The 17,013-nt window shown below is 44.2% G+C and overlaps 1 protein-coding gene across 1 annotated transcript in view; it reads right to left on the bottom strand.

Annotated features, from left to right (window-relative positions):
• Window positions 1-17,013, bottom strand: part of LOC128691982 (polypeptide N-acetylgalactosaminyltransferase 14) — a 194,903-nt gene that overhangs the window by 154,830 nt on the left and 23,060 nt on the right. The window contains exon 9 of the mRNA XM_070085357.1: window positions 13,070-13,191. Within this exon, the coding sequence (XP_069941458.1) occupies window positions 13,070-13,191 (122 nt within the window). The remainder of the gene's footprint in view (window positions 1-13,069; window positions 13,192-17,013) is intronic.

Raw genomic sequence — 17,013 nt, 5'->3', positions numbered from 1 at the left:
GATGGTCTTCACTGTCATGATGGTACTGGATGGTCTTCACTGTCATGACGGTACTGGATGGTCTACACTGTCATGATGGTACTGGGTGGTCTACACTGTCATGATGGTACTGGATGGTCTTCACTGTCATGACGGTACTTGATGGTCTACACTGTCATAATGGTACTGGATGGTCTACACTGTCATGGTGGTACTGGATGGTTTTCACTGTCATGATGGTACTGGATGGTCTACACTCTCATGATGGTACTGGATGGTCTTCACTGTCATGATGGTACTGGATGGTCTTCACTGTCATGATGGTACTGGATGGTCTACACTGTCATGATGGTACTGGGTGGTCTACACTGTCATGATGGTACTGGATGGTCTACACTGTCATGACGGTACTGGATGGTCTACACTGTCATAATGGTACTGGATGGTCTACACTGTCATGGTGGTACTGGATGGTCTTCACTGTCATGATGGTACTGGATGGTCTACACTGTCATGATGGTACTGGATGGTCTTCACTGTCATGATGGTACTGGATGGTCTTCACTGTCATGATGGCACTGGGTGGTCTTCACTGTCATGATGGTACTGGATGGTCTTCACTGTCATGATGGTACTGGATAGTCTACACTGTCACGATGGTACTGGATGGTCTACGCTGTCATGGTGGTACTGGATGGTCTTCACTGTCATGATGGTACTGGATGGTCTACACTATCATGGTGGTACTGGATGGTCTTCACTGTCATGGTGGTACTGGGTGATCTACTCTGTCATGGTGGTACTGGATGGTCTTCACTGTTATGATGGTACTGGATGGTCTTCACTCTCATGGTGGTACTGGATGGTCTTCACTCTCATGATGGTACTGGATAGTCTACGCTGTCACGGTGGTACTGGATGGTCTTCACTGTCATGATGGTACTGGATGGTCTACACTGTTATGTTGGTACTAGATGGTCTACACTGTCATAATATATTATGTAAGAAACTACAAACTATCGCCATAGGATCTGTAGACGGTGGTTAAGTCATACCTGAGAAACAGGAAACAAATTGTCAAGATCAACAACTTTGTAATACCCACAGTCAGTGGTCAGGCTTCAAACACATTTTATTGTACAGCAGTAAAGGAGTGGAATAGACTATCTGCACCTGGAGAGGGTTTCGGGGGTCAACACCCCCGCGACCCGGTCTGAAACCAGGCCTCGTGTTGCATCAGGGTCTGTTCAACCAGACTGTTACTGCTGACCACACGCAAAATGACATACGAACCACAACCCGGCTGGTCAGATACTGACTTTAGGTGCCTGTCCAGCGCCTTCTTGGAGACAGCCAGGGGTCTATTGGTAATCCCCCTTATGTATGATGGGAGGCAGTTGAATAGTCTTGGGCCCCTGACAGTTACTGTGTTGTCTCTCAGTGTACTTGTGGCGCCCTTGCTTTTCACTGGGGGAATGTTACATCTCCTGCCAAGTCTTTTGCTTTCATAGGGAGTGATTTTCGTGTGCGAGTTTAGTACCAATCCCTCTAGAATTTTCCAAGTGTATATTATCATGTATCTTTCTCGCCTGAGTTCCAGGGAATACAAATCAAGAGACTTCAACCGTTCCCAGTAATTTAGGTGCTTTATCGTACTTATGTGTGCCGTGAAAGTTCTTTGTACAGTTTGCAGGTCAGCAATTTCGCCTGCCTTGAAGGGGGCAGTTAGTGTACAGTAGTATTCCAGCCTAGAGAGAACAAGTGATTTGAAGAGAATCATCATGGGCTTGGCGTCCCTAGTTTTGAAGGTTCTCATTATCCATCCTATCATCTTCCTAGCAGATGAGGTAGATATATTGTCGTGGTCTTTGAAGGTGAGATCCTCTGACATTATCACTCCCAGGTCCTTCACATTACTTTTTCGCTCTATTGTATGGTTAGAATTTGTTGTATACCCTGACGCAGTTTTAATTTCCTCAAGTTTTCCATATCTGAGTAGTTGAAATTTCTCGTCATTGAACTTCATATTGTTTAAGTGGCCTATTTGAAGATTTAGTTGATGTCCGCTTGGAGTCTTGCGGTGTCTTCGATGGAGGACACTGTCATGATAGTTCGGGTGTCATCAGCAAAGACACGAAGCTATGGCTTACATCTCTGTCTATGTCAGATAGGACGAGGAATAGGATGGGAGCGAGAACTGTGCCTTGTGGAAGAGAACTTTTCACCATAGCTGCCTCAGACTTTACTATGTTTACTATTACATTTGTGTTCTATTTGTTAGGAAGTTATAGATCCATCTACCAACTTTTCCTGTTATTCCTTTATCACGCATTTTGTGCGCTATTACACCGTGGTCGCACTCGTCAAAAGCTTTCATAAAGTCTGCGTATACTACATCTGCATTTTCTTTATCTTATATAGCATCCAGACCTTGTCATAGTGGTCCAGTAGTTGGGACAGGCAGGAGCAACCTGCTCTAAACCCGTGTTGCCCTGCATTGTGTAACTGATGGGTATGAAGGTGGTTGGCGATCTTGCTTCTTAGAAATCTTTCAAAGATTTTTATGATTTGGGATGTTAGTGCTAACTGTCTCTAGTTCTTTGCAATTTCTTTACTGCCACCTTTATAGAGTGAGGTTATGTTTGTTGTTTTTAGTGAGTGTGGGATGACTGTTCATGCTCCTCTATAGAATGCTGAAGGCATGCAATAGGGGCTACTTGCGGTTACTGATGAACACGGAGTTCCGTGAGTCTGGGCCTGGGGCAGAATGCATGGGGATGTCATTTATTGCCTTTTCAAAGTCTTAAGTGTTAGGATAATATCAGATTTTTGAGATAACCAAATTTTGAGTCTTGGTCATAAAGAATTCATTTAGATTGTCGGCTCTTAGTCTGGGTAACGGCTCGCTGAACACTGAGTCGTGTTGGTACTTTATTTTCTCACTCGTTTATTTTCTGTCATGTGTATATTCCATCCCGCCTAAGCCGGGGCTCAATACTGGATGTTGTTTTACCCTTAGATTTGGCATAAGAGAAGTAATAGTTTTTTCTTCAGTTTCCTTTAAGGCTTTTAGTTCTTTTTGAGATTCTTGTCTCCTGTAAGATTCCTTAAAGTTAAGTTAGATATTTTCTGTTTCTCTGACCAGTGCCGCCCTTCGTATTACAGATATATTGGCCCCTCTCAGCAGCACATGTCAAAGCTTGTCATAGCATGAGCCAGTTAGAATGATAACAAATTCTCACTACAGGCAGCACACTCCACCAATATTCAAAACACTCAACCTACTCACCATACAAAACATCCATACTTATTACTGCACCTATTACATACATAGAACACTTAACTCTGATATTAACCCTCCCCTCAAACATCTCCTTGCCAACCTCAACAGAACACATGACCATAATACAAGGCACAGATCACTCTTTGATGTTCCTCGTGTCCATCTCACGCTATGCAAAAACTCAATGCACATAAAAGGCCCTAAAATCTGGAATTCATTACCTGTAAATATAAAAGAAACACTACCTGTTTATAAATTCAAGTCTCTTCTCAAAGATCACTTACTCACTCAAAACCAAATAAATACTGAATAACTGAACCATATAAATTGTATATCCTAAATGTTACTCACAATTATATCACACAAATGTTAACCCTAACTTTGTTATTTTTTTAAATACACTACCTAACAGAATACTCCATTCTACTGAATGAACAGCAATGCATGCAACCATATGACCTGTCTTTGCAATACTCATTTGTATTTTATAGTTATCTGTTTACAATAATGTCTTATCACTGATTTCATCATTGCTTAGTTAATCTTAAGTTAATTTTAAGCCAGCCCGTAATGCTATGCATATAAGTGGCTTTGGCATGCTGCTCTTACCTGTATTTTTTGTACCTCTGTTTGTATGCTATAATTTCTAAATAAATAAATAAATAAAAAAGGTACTTAATGAATGTGGCTACAGAAAGAGAGATTTCTTGTACTTCTAACACACACGTACTATGATCTGATCCTGTCTTTGATGTTAATGTAAATAAATGAATTTACCTTACCCCTAGTATATATCCTTTTATTGTAACTACTTTTCACATAGTCAAACTACTTATCTGTTTTAACTTTTAAATTTAAATAACAATTATCACAGGGACCCCAATGGAAATAAGTCACTCTGACCTTTTTTGGGGTCATCCTGGGTAATGTACACATATGCTACTATGTCTGATAATTTATGTAACTGTATTAATGTGTACCTGTACCTGAGTAAACTTACTTACTAGTCCTTATAACTGCACAGGACACACTAAGTCTCTACAGACAAGTATCTTTGACAACTGGTAACTAGTACACACAGAGGCGTTTCGCATAATTATTACGTGGTGACCAACATCACGTTTTCTATCAGCATAAGTGAGGTGGGTAATGCAAGACCAGCACAAGACACACCCAGCAGTGTTACCAGACACTGCTGACGTTCTCAGCACAAGACACACCCAGCAGTGTTACCAGACACTGCTGACGTTCTCAGCACAAGACACACCCAGCAGTGTTACCAGACACTGCTGACGTTCTCAGTACAAGACATACCCAGCAGTGTTACCAGACACTGCTGACGTTCTCAGCACAAGACACACCCAGCAGTGTTACCAGACACTGCTGACGTTCTCAGCACAAGACACACCCAGCAGTGTTACCAGACACTGCTGACGTTCTCAGCACAAGACACACCCAGCAGTGTTACTAGACACTGCTGACGTTCTCAGCACAAGACACACCCAGCAGTGTTACCAGACACTGCTGACGTTCTCAGCACAAGACACACCCAGCAGTGTTACCAGACACTGCTGACGTTCTCAGCACAAGACACACCCAGCAGTGTTACCAGACACTGCTGACGTTCTCAGCACAAGACACACCCAGCAGTGTTACCAGGCACTGCTGACGTTCTCAGCACAAGACACACCCAGCAGTGTTACCAGACACTGCTGACGTTCTCAGCACAAGACACACCCAGCAGTGTTACCAGACACTGCTGACGTTCTCAGCACAAGACACACCCAGCAGTGTTACCAGACACTGCTGACGTTCTCAGCACAAGACACACCCAGCAGTGTTACCAGACACTGCTGACGGTCTCAGCACAAGACACACCCAGCAGTGTTACCAGACACTGCTGACGTTCTCACCACAAGACACACCCAGCAGTGTTACCAGACACTGCTGACGGTCTCAGCACAAGACACACCCAGCAGTGTTACCAGACACTGCTGACGGTCTCAGCACAAGACACACCCAGCAGTGTTACCAGACACTGCTGACGGTCTCAGCACAAGACACACCCAGCAGTGTTACCAGACACTGCTGACGTTCTCAGCACAAGACACACCCAGCAGTGTTACCAGACACTGCTTACGTTCTCAGCACAAGACACACCCAGCAGTGTTACCAGACACTGCTGACGTTCTCAGCACAGGACACACCCAGCAGTGTTACCAGACACTGCTGACGTTCTCAGCACAAGACACACCCAGCAGTGTTACCAGACACTGCTGACGGTCTCAGCACAAGACACACCCAGCAGTGTTACCAGACACTGCTGACGGTCTTAGCACAAGACACACCCAGCAGTGTTACCAGACACTGCTGACGTTCTCAGCACAAGACACACCCAGCAGTGTTACCAGACACTGCTTACGTTCTCAGCACAAGACACACCCAGCAGTGTTACCAGACGCTGCTGACGTTCTCAGCACAGGACACACCCAGCAGTGTTACCAGACACTGCTGACGTTCTCAGCACAAGACACATCCAGCAGTGTTACCAGACACTGCTGACGTTCTCAGCACAAGACACACCCAGCAGTGTTACCAGACACTGCTGACGTTCTCAGCACAGGACACACCCAGCAGTGTTACCAGACACTGCTGACGTTCTCAGCACAAGACACACCCAGCAGTGTTACCAGACGCTGCTGACGTTCTCAGCACAGGACACACCCAGCAGTGTTACCAGACACTGCTGACGTTCTCAGCACAAGACACATCCAGCAGTGTTACCAGACACTGCTGACGTTCTCAGCACAAGACACACCCAGCAGTGTTACCAGACACTGCTGACGTTCTCAGCACAGGACACACCCAGCAGTGTTACCAGACACTGCTGACGTTCTCAGCACAAGACACACCCAGCAGTGTTACCAGACACTGCTGACGTTCTCAGCACAAGACACACCCAGCAGTGTTACCAGACACTGCTTACGTTCTCAGCACAGGACACACCCAGCAGTGTTACCAGACACTGCTTACGTTCTCAGCACAAGACACACCCAGCAGTGTTACCAGACGCTGCTGACGTTCTCAGCACAAGACACACCCAGCAGTGTTACCAGACACTGCTGACGTTCTCAGCACAGGACACACCCAGCAGTGTTACCAGACACTGCTGACGTTCTCAGCACAAGACACATCCAGCAGTGTTACCAGACACTGCTGACGTTCTCAGCACAAGACACACCCAGCAGTGTTACCAGACACTGCTTACGTTCTCAGCACAGGACACACCCAGCAGTGTTACCAGACACTGCTTACGTTCTCAGCACAAGACACACCCAGCAGTGTTACCAGACGCTGCTGACGTTCTCAGCACAAGACACACCCAGCAGTGTTACCAGACACTGCTGACGTTCTCAGCACAGGACACACCCAGCAGTGTTACCAGACACTGCTGACGTTCTCAGCACAAGACACACCCAGCAGTGTTACCAGACACTGCTGACGTTCTCAGCACAAGACACACCCAGCAGTGTTACCAGACACTGCTGACGTTCTCAGCACATGACACACCCAGCAGTGTTACCAGACACTGCTGACGTTCTCAGCACAAGACACACCCAGCAGTGTTACCAGACACTGCTGACGTTCTCAGCACAAGACACACCCAGCAGTGTTACCAGACACTGCTGACGTTCTCAGCACAAGACACACCCAGCAGTGTTACCAGACACTGCTGACGTTCTCAGCACAAGACACACCCAGCAGTGTTACCAGGCACTGCTGACGTTCTCAGCACAAGACACACCCAGCAGTGTTACCAGACACTGCTGACGTTCTCAGCACAAGACACACCCAGCAGTGTTACCAGACACTGCTGACGTTCTCAGCACAAGACACACCCAGCAGTGTTACCAGACACTGCTGACGTTCTCAGCACAAGACACACCCAGCAGTGTTACCAGACACTGCTGACGTTCTCAGCACAAGACACACCCAGCAGTGTTACCAGACACTGCTGACGTTCTCACCACAAGACACACCCAGCAGTGTTACCAGACACTGCTGACGGTCTCAGCACAAGACACACCCAGCAGTGTTACCAGACACTGCTGACGGTCTCAGCACAAGACACACCCAGCAGTGTTACCAGACACTGCTGACGGTCTCAGCACAAGACACACCCAGCAGTGTTACCAGACACTGCTGACGTTCTCAGCACAAGACACACCCAGCAGTGTTACCAGACACTGCTTACGTTCTCAGCACAAGACACACCCAGCAGTGTTACCAGACACTGCTGACGTTCTCAGCACAGGACACACCCAGCAGTTTTACCAGACACTGCTGACGTTCTCAGCACAAGACACACCCAGCAGTGTTACCAGACACTGCTGACGGTCTCAGCACAAGACACACCCAGCAGTGTTACCAGACACTGCTGACGGTCTTAGCACAAGACACACCCAGCAGTGTTACCAGACACTGCTTACGTTCTCAGCACAAGACACACCCAGCAGTGTTACCAGACGCTGCTGACGTTCTCAGCACAGGACACACCCAGCAGTGTTACCAGACACTGCTGACGTTCTCAGCACAAGACACATCCAGCAGTGTTACCAGACACTGCTGACGTTCTCAGCACAAGACACACCCAGCAGTGTTACCAGACACTGCTGACGTTCTCAGCACAGGACACACCCAGCAGTGTTACCAGACACTGCTGACGTTCTCAGCACAAGACACACCCAGCAGTGTTACCAGACGCTGCTGACGTTCTCAGCACAGGACACACCCAGCAGTGTTACCAGACACTGCTGACGTTCTCAGCACAAGACACATCCAGCAGTGTTACCAGACACTGCTGACGTTCTCAGCACAAGACACACCCAGCAGTGTTACCAGACACTGCTGACGTTCTCAGCACAGGACACACCCAGCAGTGTTACCAGACACTGCTGACGTTCTCAGCACAAGACACACCGAGCAGTGTTACCAGACACTGCTGACGTTCTCAGCACAAGACACACCCAGCAGTGTTACCAGACACTGCTTACGTTCTCAGCACAGGACACACCCAGCAGTGTTACCAGACACTGCTTACGTTCTCAGCACAAGACACACCCAGCAGTGTTACCAGACGCTGCTGACGTTCTCAGCACAAGACACACCCAGCAGTGTTACCAGACACTGCTGACGTTCTCAGCACAGGACACACCCAGCAGTGTTACCAGACACTGCTGACGTTCTCAGCACAAGACACATCCAGCAGTGTTACCAGACACTGCTGACGTTCTCAGCACAAGACACACCCAGCAGTGTTACCAGACACTGCTTACGTTCTCAGCACAGGACACACCCAGCAGTGTTACCAGACACTGCTTACGTTCTCAGCACAAGACACACCCAGCAGTGTTACCAGACGCTGCTGACGTTTTCAGCACAAGACACACCCAGCAGTGTTACCAGACACTGCTGACGTTCTCAGCACAGGACACACCCAGCAGTGTTACCAGACACTGCTGACGTTCTCAGCACAAGACACACCCAGCAGTGTTACCAGACACTGCTGACGTTCTCAGCACAAGACACACCCAGCAGTGTTACCAGACACTGCTGACGTTCTCAGCACAAGACACACCCAGCAGTGTTACCAGACACTGCTGACGTTCTCAGCACAAGACACACCCAGCAGTGTTACCAGACACTGCTGACGTTCTCAGCACAAGACACACCCAGCAGTGTTACCAGACACTGCTGACGTTCTCAGCACAAGACACACCCAGCAGTGTTACCAGGCACTGCTGACGTTCTCAGCACAAGACACACCCAGCAGTGTTACCAGACACTGCTGACGTTCTCAGCACAAGACACACCCAGCAGTATTACCAGACGCTGCTGACGTTCTCAGCACAAGACACACCCAGCAGTGTTACCAGACACTGCTGACGTTCTCAGCACAAGACACACCCAGCAGTGTTACCAGACGCTGCTGACGTTCTCAGCACAAGACACACCCAGCAGTGTTACCAGACACTGCTGACGTTCTCAGCACAAGACACACCCAGCAGTGGATAAATGGATGTAGATCTAACAGTGGAGGTGTGGATATATATAGGTATGGATATAAAGGTGTAGATACTGAACAGTAGTGGGAGAGACATGAATTTTCTTCCAATAAGGAGATAATGAAAACGCTTCGGTCCTGGGACTGTGGTCATGGGACCGTGGTCCTGGGACCGTGGTCCTGCTCAAATGTAAACAGAAAGAGACCTACGTCTGAAGACCCGCACCACTGCCTTAAATATATTGAGTGTTTGTTATTAAATATCATTATGTAGACACCTGTAACTGGTCTGAGACCCCATCCCCAGGGAACACTATACAGGTGATGTTTCACTCACTTGGTACTTGATAAAGCACCTATTGGAAGATACCTTGTATAAATACAACGTTCATCGTTGTGTGTGTAGTGTGGAGAAAATTTCTCCATAATGGGGGGGTATCAGCCCCTTTCAGCCCCCTGATGGGCTTAAGAGACTCAACCCTCCTGGCGTTTTACTCTCTTTACCTTAGCAGGAAACTAAGGAAAACCCCGCATCCACTTTATTTACGAGTTGAGGCTATTGTGGGAAATATTGTATATTATCCGAAAATACAGAGTATTTTGTATGTAAATTGATGGAATATATTGTAGGTAATAAAAATTAATTTGTAAATAAATAAAGAACCAGCGAAATTGGTGAAGGTCGCTGGGGAAAGAGACACCATTGTTTTGAACTGGGCTGAAGGCACGCGAGTGAAATGTGCATTAATTTCGTCGCTCCGGAGGTTAAATTGTGGTTGAAACCTCCCAAATAGGAGCAGAAATTGTTGGAATTGCAGTCTTGCATAACTTGAGAAGGCGAGTGGACAGGACAGCCAGAGAACCCTAGCTAAGTCATGTCTATTTATGTTGAAATTCTGGCCAGTATTTTCTTCATATTTTAGGCAGAGGGTTTGTGTATGACACTCCAAGTAATCTCCAGACAAATTGGTGAGTGGTATTATTATAAATTCTCCTTCAATGTATATGTAGTCATTTATTAAATTTAACATATATTAATGTTTACCAGAATTCCTTGTGATGTATATTTCACTAGAAATTAATATAGGTCCAGAGCGACTTATGGAGATATGACAGTAGGTATCGAAGGGAGACATTATTTGCGACCTAGAGTGTCCTAAAATTCCTACATGTCTCTATAACCTTGATAAAGAATAATTATCTTTGTTACCATTTACTGGTATGTATGTAATGAGGTTCATCCATGTAATATTTAAATTTTCCATAGCTATTATAAATTGTCGTCTATTACTAGATAACAAGAAATTTGCTATCTTGTATTAAATACTGTTGCAGTGTTTACCAAGGAAGAGTAATAATGATGAATTCAGCAAATCGTTTGTAAGGAGGGCGAAGTTTGGGCTGGGGGCGCTACGCAGGGCAGACAGACTTCAGGAATGGAAGGGGAAACGTGCTTCAAGCGAGGAGAATGGACAAAGAGCACTAGTGATCCACACATTTTGTTTCTTGTTCAGTGACAATCTCAACAATTTGTAGTGGAACTAATGACACAATGAAGTGTGACAGGTTTTCCTGTTGTGAAATACCATGAAACAAAGACTATTCTTGATCCTGGGGTAGTGTAGCAGTGTGTGTTGCGAACAATCTTCAATGAGAGACAGGCAACCATCAGACACTACCACTTCAATCAAGACAATGATATCGGGATGAAATTTTCCCTACCACAAGCCAGGAAAAACTTGCGGGTCAGATACAAATACCCAGGTAAGTCTAATCAGTTAAGCACCTAGTTAGGTGGGCTACAGCAGATAGTTAGGGTGTATAGTGTCTAGATTTACCAGTACACCCTGTTATCCATGGGCCATTGTGCCCAAACAAGTGTCCATCTATTCAGCATTACGTTAAAGTGAAATGTTGAAATATACGCTCCTTTTGGGCAATTATGTACTTATGCTTACTTGAATTCCCACAGTCCAGGGCCAGAGCATATACGGCTCCACTTTAAGGAAGGACTCGGTGGTGGCTGCGAGGGACAGTGAACCGTCACTTAAGCTGAGAATCTTTCATTCATGTGTTTGCAAATAGTACATAAATTGGTTGAGTATGCTCAAGATCCCTTACATATAGCACTTAGCTATGGGGGTCACAGTTATAAGTGTGCATATACCACCTCATGGGGGTCAGTGACAGTTATAAGTGTGTATACCACCTCATCATGGGGGTTACAGTTATACGTGTGTACATCACCTCATCATGGGGGTGACAGTTATGGGCTCAGTTTTAGCACTGTGGATAACTAAGGAACGCGCAGAGATTTACTTAACTTACTATACTTATTCCCTAAGATCTTTGAATGTGAAGAGTCATCTCAGCTGTAAATCATTTAGAAAGAGAAAAATGAGAACGAAAAAGAGGAAGAGAGTAAGATGTCTATTATTTGCTTTGTTAAGAGTGAGGCAGCTGTGTGGGGGACCACAACACAGCACTACAAACACACATACGCACACACACACACACACACACACACACACACACACACACACACACACACACACACACACACACACATTAAGAGAGCAGGAAATGCTCATGTATAAGAGGTTGTGACCAATCTAACAGTGTGCGCATGAGAGATAGAAGACAGGAGTAGAGGTGACACCACGAAGATGGGAGAGGAGGGAAGAGGATGAAGAGTAACTCACATGAAACTAATCATGCACAATCTAAAATCAGTAATCTGGAACACCTATACGATCTTAGATCAAAGAATACTAACACAGACTTATATACGCTGTCTCCCTTAACCCTGACAGTGGTAGGGCGGGAAGTGTTGTTACCGTAAACCAGCTTGATGGTACTATAATACAAAGGTGTGTTAGAATTAATAACTGGGCTTCCACCTTACAAACTGAGCTGTTTATCATACTTGTGACTGTCAAGCTTGTGGAAACTACCACCAAACACAGTGTAATTGTAAGTGACTCTCTTTCCTCAAGGGCCTCTATGGAAACAAGTCACTTTGTCTGAATTTTTTTGGGGGTTATCCTAGGTAATTTACACATATGTTACTTTGTATGATAATTGCTTATTTGCTCTAAATAGCCTGAAACTTAAATGTAACATACTTGTGTATGAAGATAGGCACAAATATACAGAAATTATTAAGAAAGGATCACAGTTAAGCTTTTGTGTCTCTCTTGAGTTTAAGGTATTCATTCTTCATCCCTCTGTACTGTTCTCCACTTACTTCAGTCCCACTTGTTCTGCATTAATCCATGCTATTTTGTTTTCGTTTTGATTTCTTACATTGTTTGTTGGACCTTAGATTGTTTCTTTTCTGCTGGACGGAATCCTTAAGTGGCTTTTGTGGCTCTCTGGGTTGATAAGAAAGTTCCCGTTCATCACTAAGTTCGTCGTTACGTTGCATTTCCATAAGGAACGTTCAGATTATGCCATATTTGCCTTTCTGGTAAGTGGAAAGGTGAAAGGCGAGAGAAGTGTGAGAGGTGAGGGAGGTGTGAGAGGTGTTAGAAGTGAGAGAGGTAAAAGAGGAGAGAGGGAGGTCATGTTTAAGGTTTCATGACTTTACGAATAACTCGACCTCACTAATGATCAACCTGGCCTCGAAAATGGCCCACCTGACCTTACTAATGGCCAGCCTGGCCTCACTAATGACCAATCTGGCCTCACTAATGACCAACCTAGCCTCACTAATGACCAACCTGGCCTCGCTAACGACCTACCTGTCGCAGAGTGTGGAGAAGTGGAATGGCCCACCCTTGGTTCACCTCACAGTGGGAGTCCAGAAAGAAAATTGTTTCCCCTTGAGATGCGTCGGCTCCTCTCACCCGCGACCTGATCAAACCTGCAAGACATAAAACGGGACGTTGGGGTTAGACCGAACACAGAAAACGGCAAGTTGGTCCTCCTGACCACATTAGACCTGACCTGGTCCCCAAGACCACGCCAGACCTGACATAGTTTTCAAGAGCACGTGTCTAGGGTGCTCTCTGTTCTTAGCTTACTGAGATTGTAATGATGGCTTCCCTCGACTACAAGAAGCTATATCATCAGCTTAAGGAAGAGTTAACGGAGGCAAGAAGAGAGATTCAGCGACTGAAAGGAATGTATAAGGATTATCCCCGGAGCAACGTCGTCGAGAACAGCCGTGTCAATGATCGTAACAACGACTGGATGCTGGTTGGAACCTAAGGAACGAAGCTCAAACTAAGGAAGGTCCAGGAGACTCCTGTGGTGATCAGAGATTCCTTCTCAACATTGGTAGACAAGTGTGAGTTGAAGACCCTAGACACCCTAGCGAAGACCATCCCAACGAAGACCGTCGAGAACGTCACGACAAATACCGCCAGTGAAGGTAAGAACATTGTTTTAGTTGGGGACAGTCAGGTTAATTAAGTCTATGGCTCACCAACAGAAAGCAGCGAGTGTGCATAAACGGAGTAAAATCTGAGTGGGCATCTGTAACAAGTGGTATTCCACAGGGATCAATTTTAGGCTCATTGTTATTTATAATATATATCAATGACCTTAACGAGGGAATTACTAGTGATATGAGCAAATTCGCTGATGACACGAAGATAGGATAATTGATTCAGGGGAATTGTCACTGAACTTCAGGAGGGTTTAGACAAACTCATGTCGTGGACAGAAAAGTGGCAGATGCAGTTCACTATAGACAAATGCAAAGTTCTAAACTCGAGAATGTCCATAACCCTAACGTTTATAAATTAAATAATGTAGAACTTTGCCATACAGAAAGCGAAGAGGACTTGGGGATTATGGTAAGCAGAAACCTGAAACCAAAACAGCAATGCCTAGCGCATGTAATAAGGCAAACAGATTACTGGTATTTATATCAAGAAATTTTAGCAACAGAAGCCCAGCGGTTATACTACAGCTCTACACATCATTAATAAAGCCTCACTTAGATTACGCAGCTCATTTCTGATCTCCATATTACAGAATGTATATAAATTCGTTAGAACACATTCAGCGAAGAATGACAAAATAATTACGTAGCATAAGAAATCTTCCGTATGGAGAAAGGTTGAAGTCCCTTAAATTACATTCTCTTGTAAGATAAAGAATAAGGGAGACGTTTTTGAAGTGTATAAGTGGAAAATAGGAATTAACGAAGGTGATATAAATAAGGTCTTGAGGGTATCCCTCCAAGAGAGAGCCCGCATTAATGGATTCATATTAGATAAGTTTAGATTTAGAAAGGATATAGGAAAGTACTGGTTTGGAGATAGGGTAATTGATGAGTGGAAGAATCTGCCTTGTAGGGTAATTGAAGCTAAAAGCCTTAGGTGGCATCAAATTTAAGTTGGATAACTACATGAGTGTGAGAGGTTGGATTTAAGTGGGACTTGCATAAGAGTTAAAAGGGTTATCAAAGCTTTTTGCTTGGATAACACTGAAAATGGGTTGGGCAAATATTTTTGTTAGTGGGATGGATTTGAAGACCCAGTATGGGCCAGTAGGCCTGCTGCAGTGTTTCTCCTTTCTTCTGATCTTACTGGGAACTGTTAAAGGCCCTTGGTTTGTTCTCCCTGGAATACAGGCGAGAAAGATACATGATAATATACATTTGGAAAATCCCAAAGGGACTAGTCGCAAATCTGCACACGAAAATCACTCCCTACGAAAGCAAAAGACTCGGCATGAGATGCAACATCCCTCCAATGAAAAGCAGAGGCGCCACGAGTACTCTAGGATACAACACAATAAGTGGGATAACCAAGGGGCATTACCAACAGACCCCTGGCTGTCTTCAAGAAGAAGCCGGACAGGCACCTGAAGTCAGTACCTGACCAGCCAGGATGCGGCTCGTACGTCAGTTTATGTGCGGCCAGCAGTATCAGCCTAGATGATCAGGTCCTGATCCATAGCGAGGTCTGGTAACAGACTGGGCCCCGGGGGCGTTGATCCCCGAAACCCTTTCAGGTATACTACATTAATTACTGCTGATACTGTGATTGTTGTTGATACTACCGAGATTGTTGTTGATACTACAGCGATTGTTGTTAATATTGCAATGATTGTTATTACAGTGATTGCTGTCGATACTACAGTGATTGTTGTTGATACTACAATGACTGTTGTTGATACTACAATGACTGTTGTTGATACTACAGTGATTGTTGTTAATATTGCAATGATTGTTATTACAGTGATTGCTGTCGATACTACAGTGATTGTTGTTGATACTACAGTGACTGTTGTTGATACTACAGTGATTGTTGTTGTTAATACTGCAATGATTGTTGTCATTACAGTGATGTTGATACTACGGAGATTGTTGTCGATACTACAGTGATTGTTGTTGATACTACAGTGATTGTTGTTCATACTACAGTGATTGTTGTTGATACTACAGTGGTAGTTGTTGATACTACAGTGATTGTTGTTGATACTACAGTGATTGTTGTTGATACTACAGTGATTGTTGTCGATACTACAGTGATTGTTGTTGATACTACAGTGATTGTTGTTGATACTACAGTGGTAGTTGTTGATACTACAGTGATTGTTGTTGATACTACAGTGATTGTTGTTGATACTACAGTGATTGTTGTTGATACTACAGTGATTGTTGTCGATACTACAGTGGTAGTTGTTGATACTACAGTGATTGTTGTTGATACTACAGTGATTGTTGTTGATACTACAGTGATTGTTGTTGATACTACAGTGATTGTTGTTGATACTACAGTGATTGTTGTTGATACTACAGTGATTGTTGCTGATACTACAATGATTGTTGTTGATACTACAGTGATTGTTGTCGATACTACAGTGATTGTTGTTGATACTACAGTGATTGTTGTTGATACTACAGTGATTGTTGTTGATACTACAGTGGTAGTTGTTGATACTACAGTGATTGTTGTTGATACTACAGTGATTGTTGTTGATACTACAGTGATTGCTGTTGATACCACAGTGATTGTTGTTGATACTACAATGATTGTTGTTGATACTACAGTGATTGCTGTTGATACTACAGTGATTGTTGTTGATACTACAGTGATTGTTGTTGATACTACAGTGATTGTTGTTGATACTACAGTGATTGTAGTTGATACTACAGTGATTGTTGTTGATACTACAATGATTGTTGTTGATACTTCAGTGATTGTTGTTGATACTACAGTGATTGTTGTTGATACTACAGTGATTGTTGTTGATACTACAGTGATTGCTGTTGATACTACAGTGATTATTGTTGATATTACAGTGATTGTTGTTGATACTACAGTGATTGCTGTTGATACTACAGTGATTTTTGTTGATGTTACAGTGATTGTTGTTGATACTACAGTGATTGCTGTTGATACTACAGTGATTTTTGTTGATATTACAGTGATTGTTGTTGACACTACAGTGATTGTTGTTGATACTACAGTGATTGTTGTTGATACTACAGTGATTGTTGTTGACACTACAGTGATTGTTGTTGATACTACAGTGATTGCTGTTGATACTACAGTGATTGCTGTCGTTAATACTGCAATGATTGTTATTACAGTGATTGTTGACGATACTACAGTGATTGTTATTGATGCTACAGTGATAGTTGTTGATACTACAGTGATTGTTGCTGATACTGCAGTGATTGTTGTTGATACTACAGTGATTGCTGTTGATACTACAGTGATTGCTG

This window comes from Cherax quadricarinatus, chromosome 15 (genome assembly GCF_038502225.1).
Source record: "Cherax quadricarinatus isolate ZL_2023a chromosome 15, ASM3850222v1, whole genome shotgun sequence".
Classification (NCBI taxonomy): domain Eukaryota; kingdom Metazoa; phylum Arthropoda; class Malacostraca; order Decapoda; family Parastacidae; genus Cherax; species Cherax quadricarinatus.
This window is presented reverse-complemented; position numbering and strand designations above follow the sequence as displayed.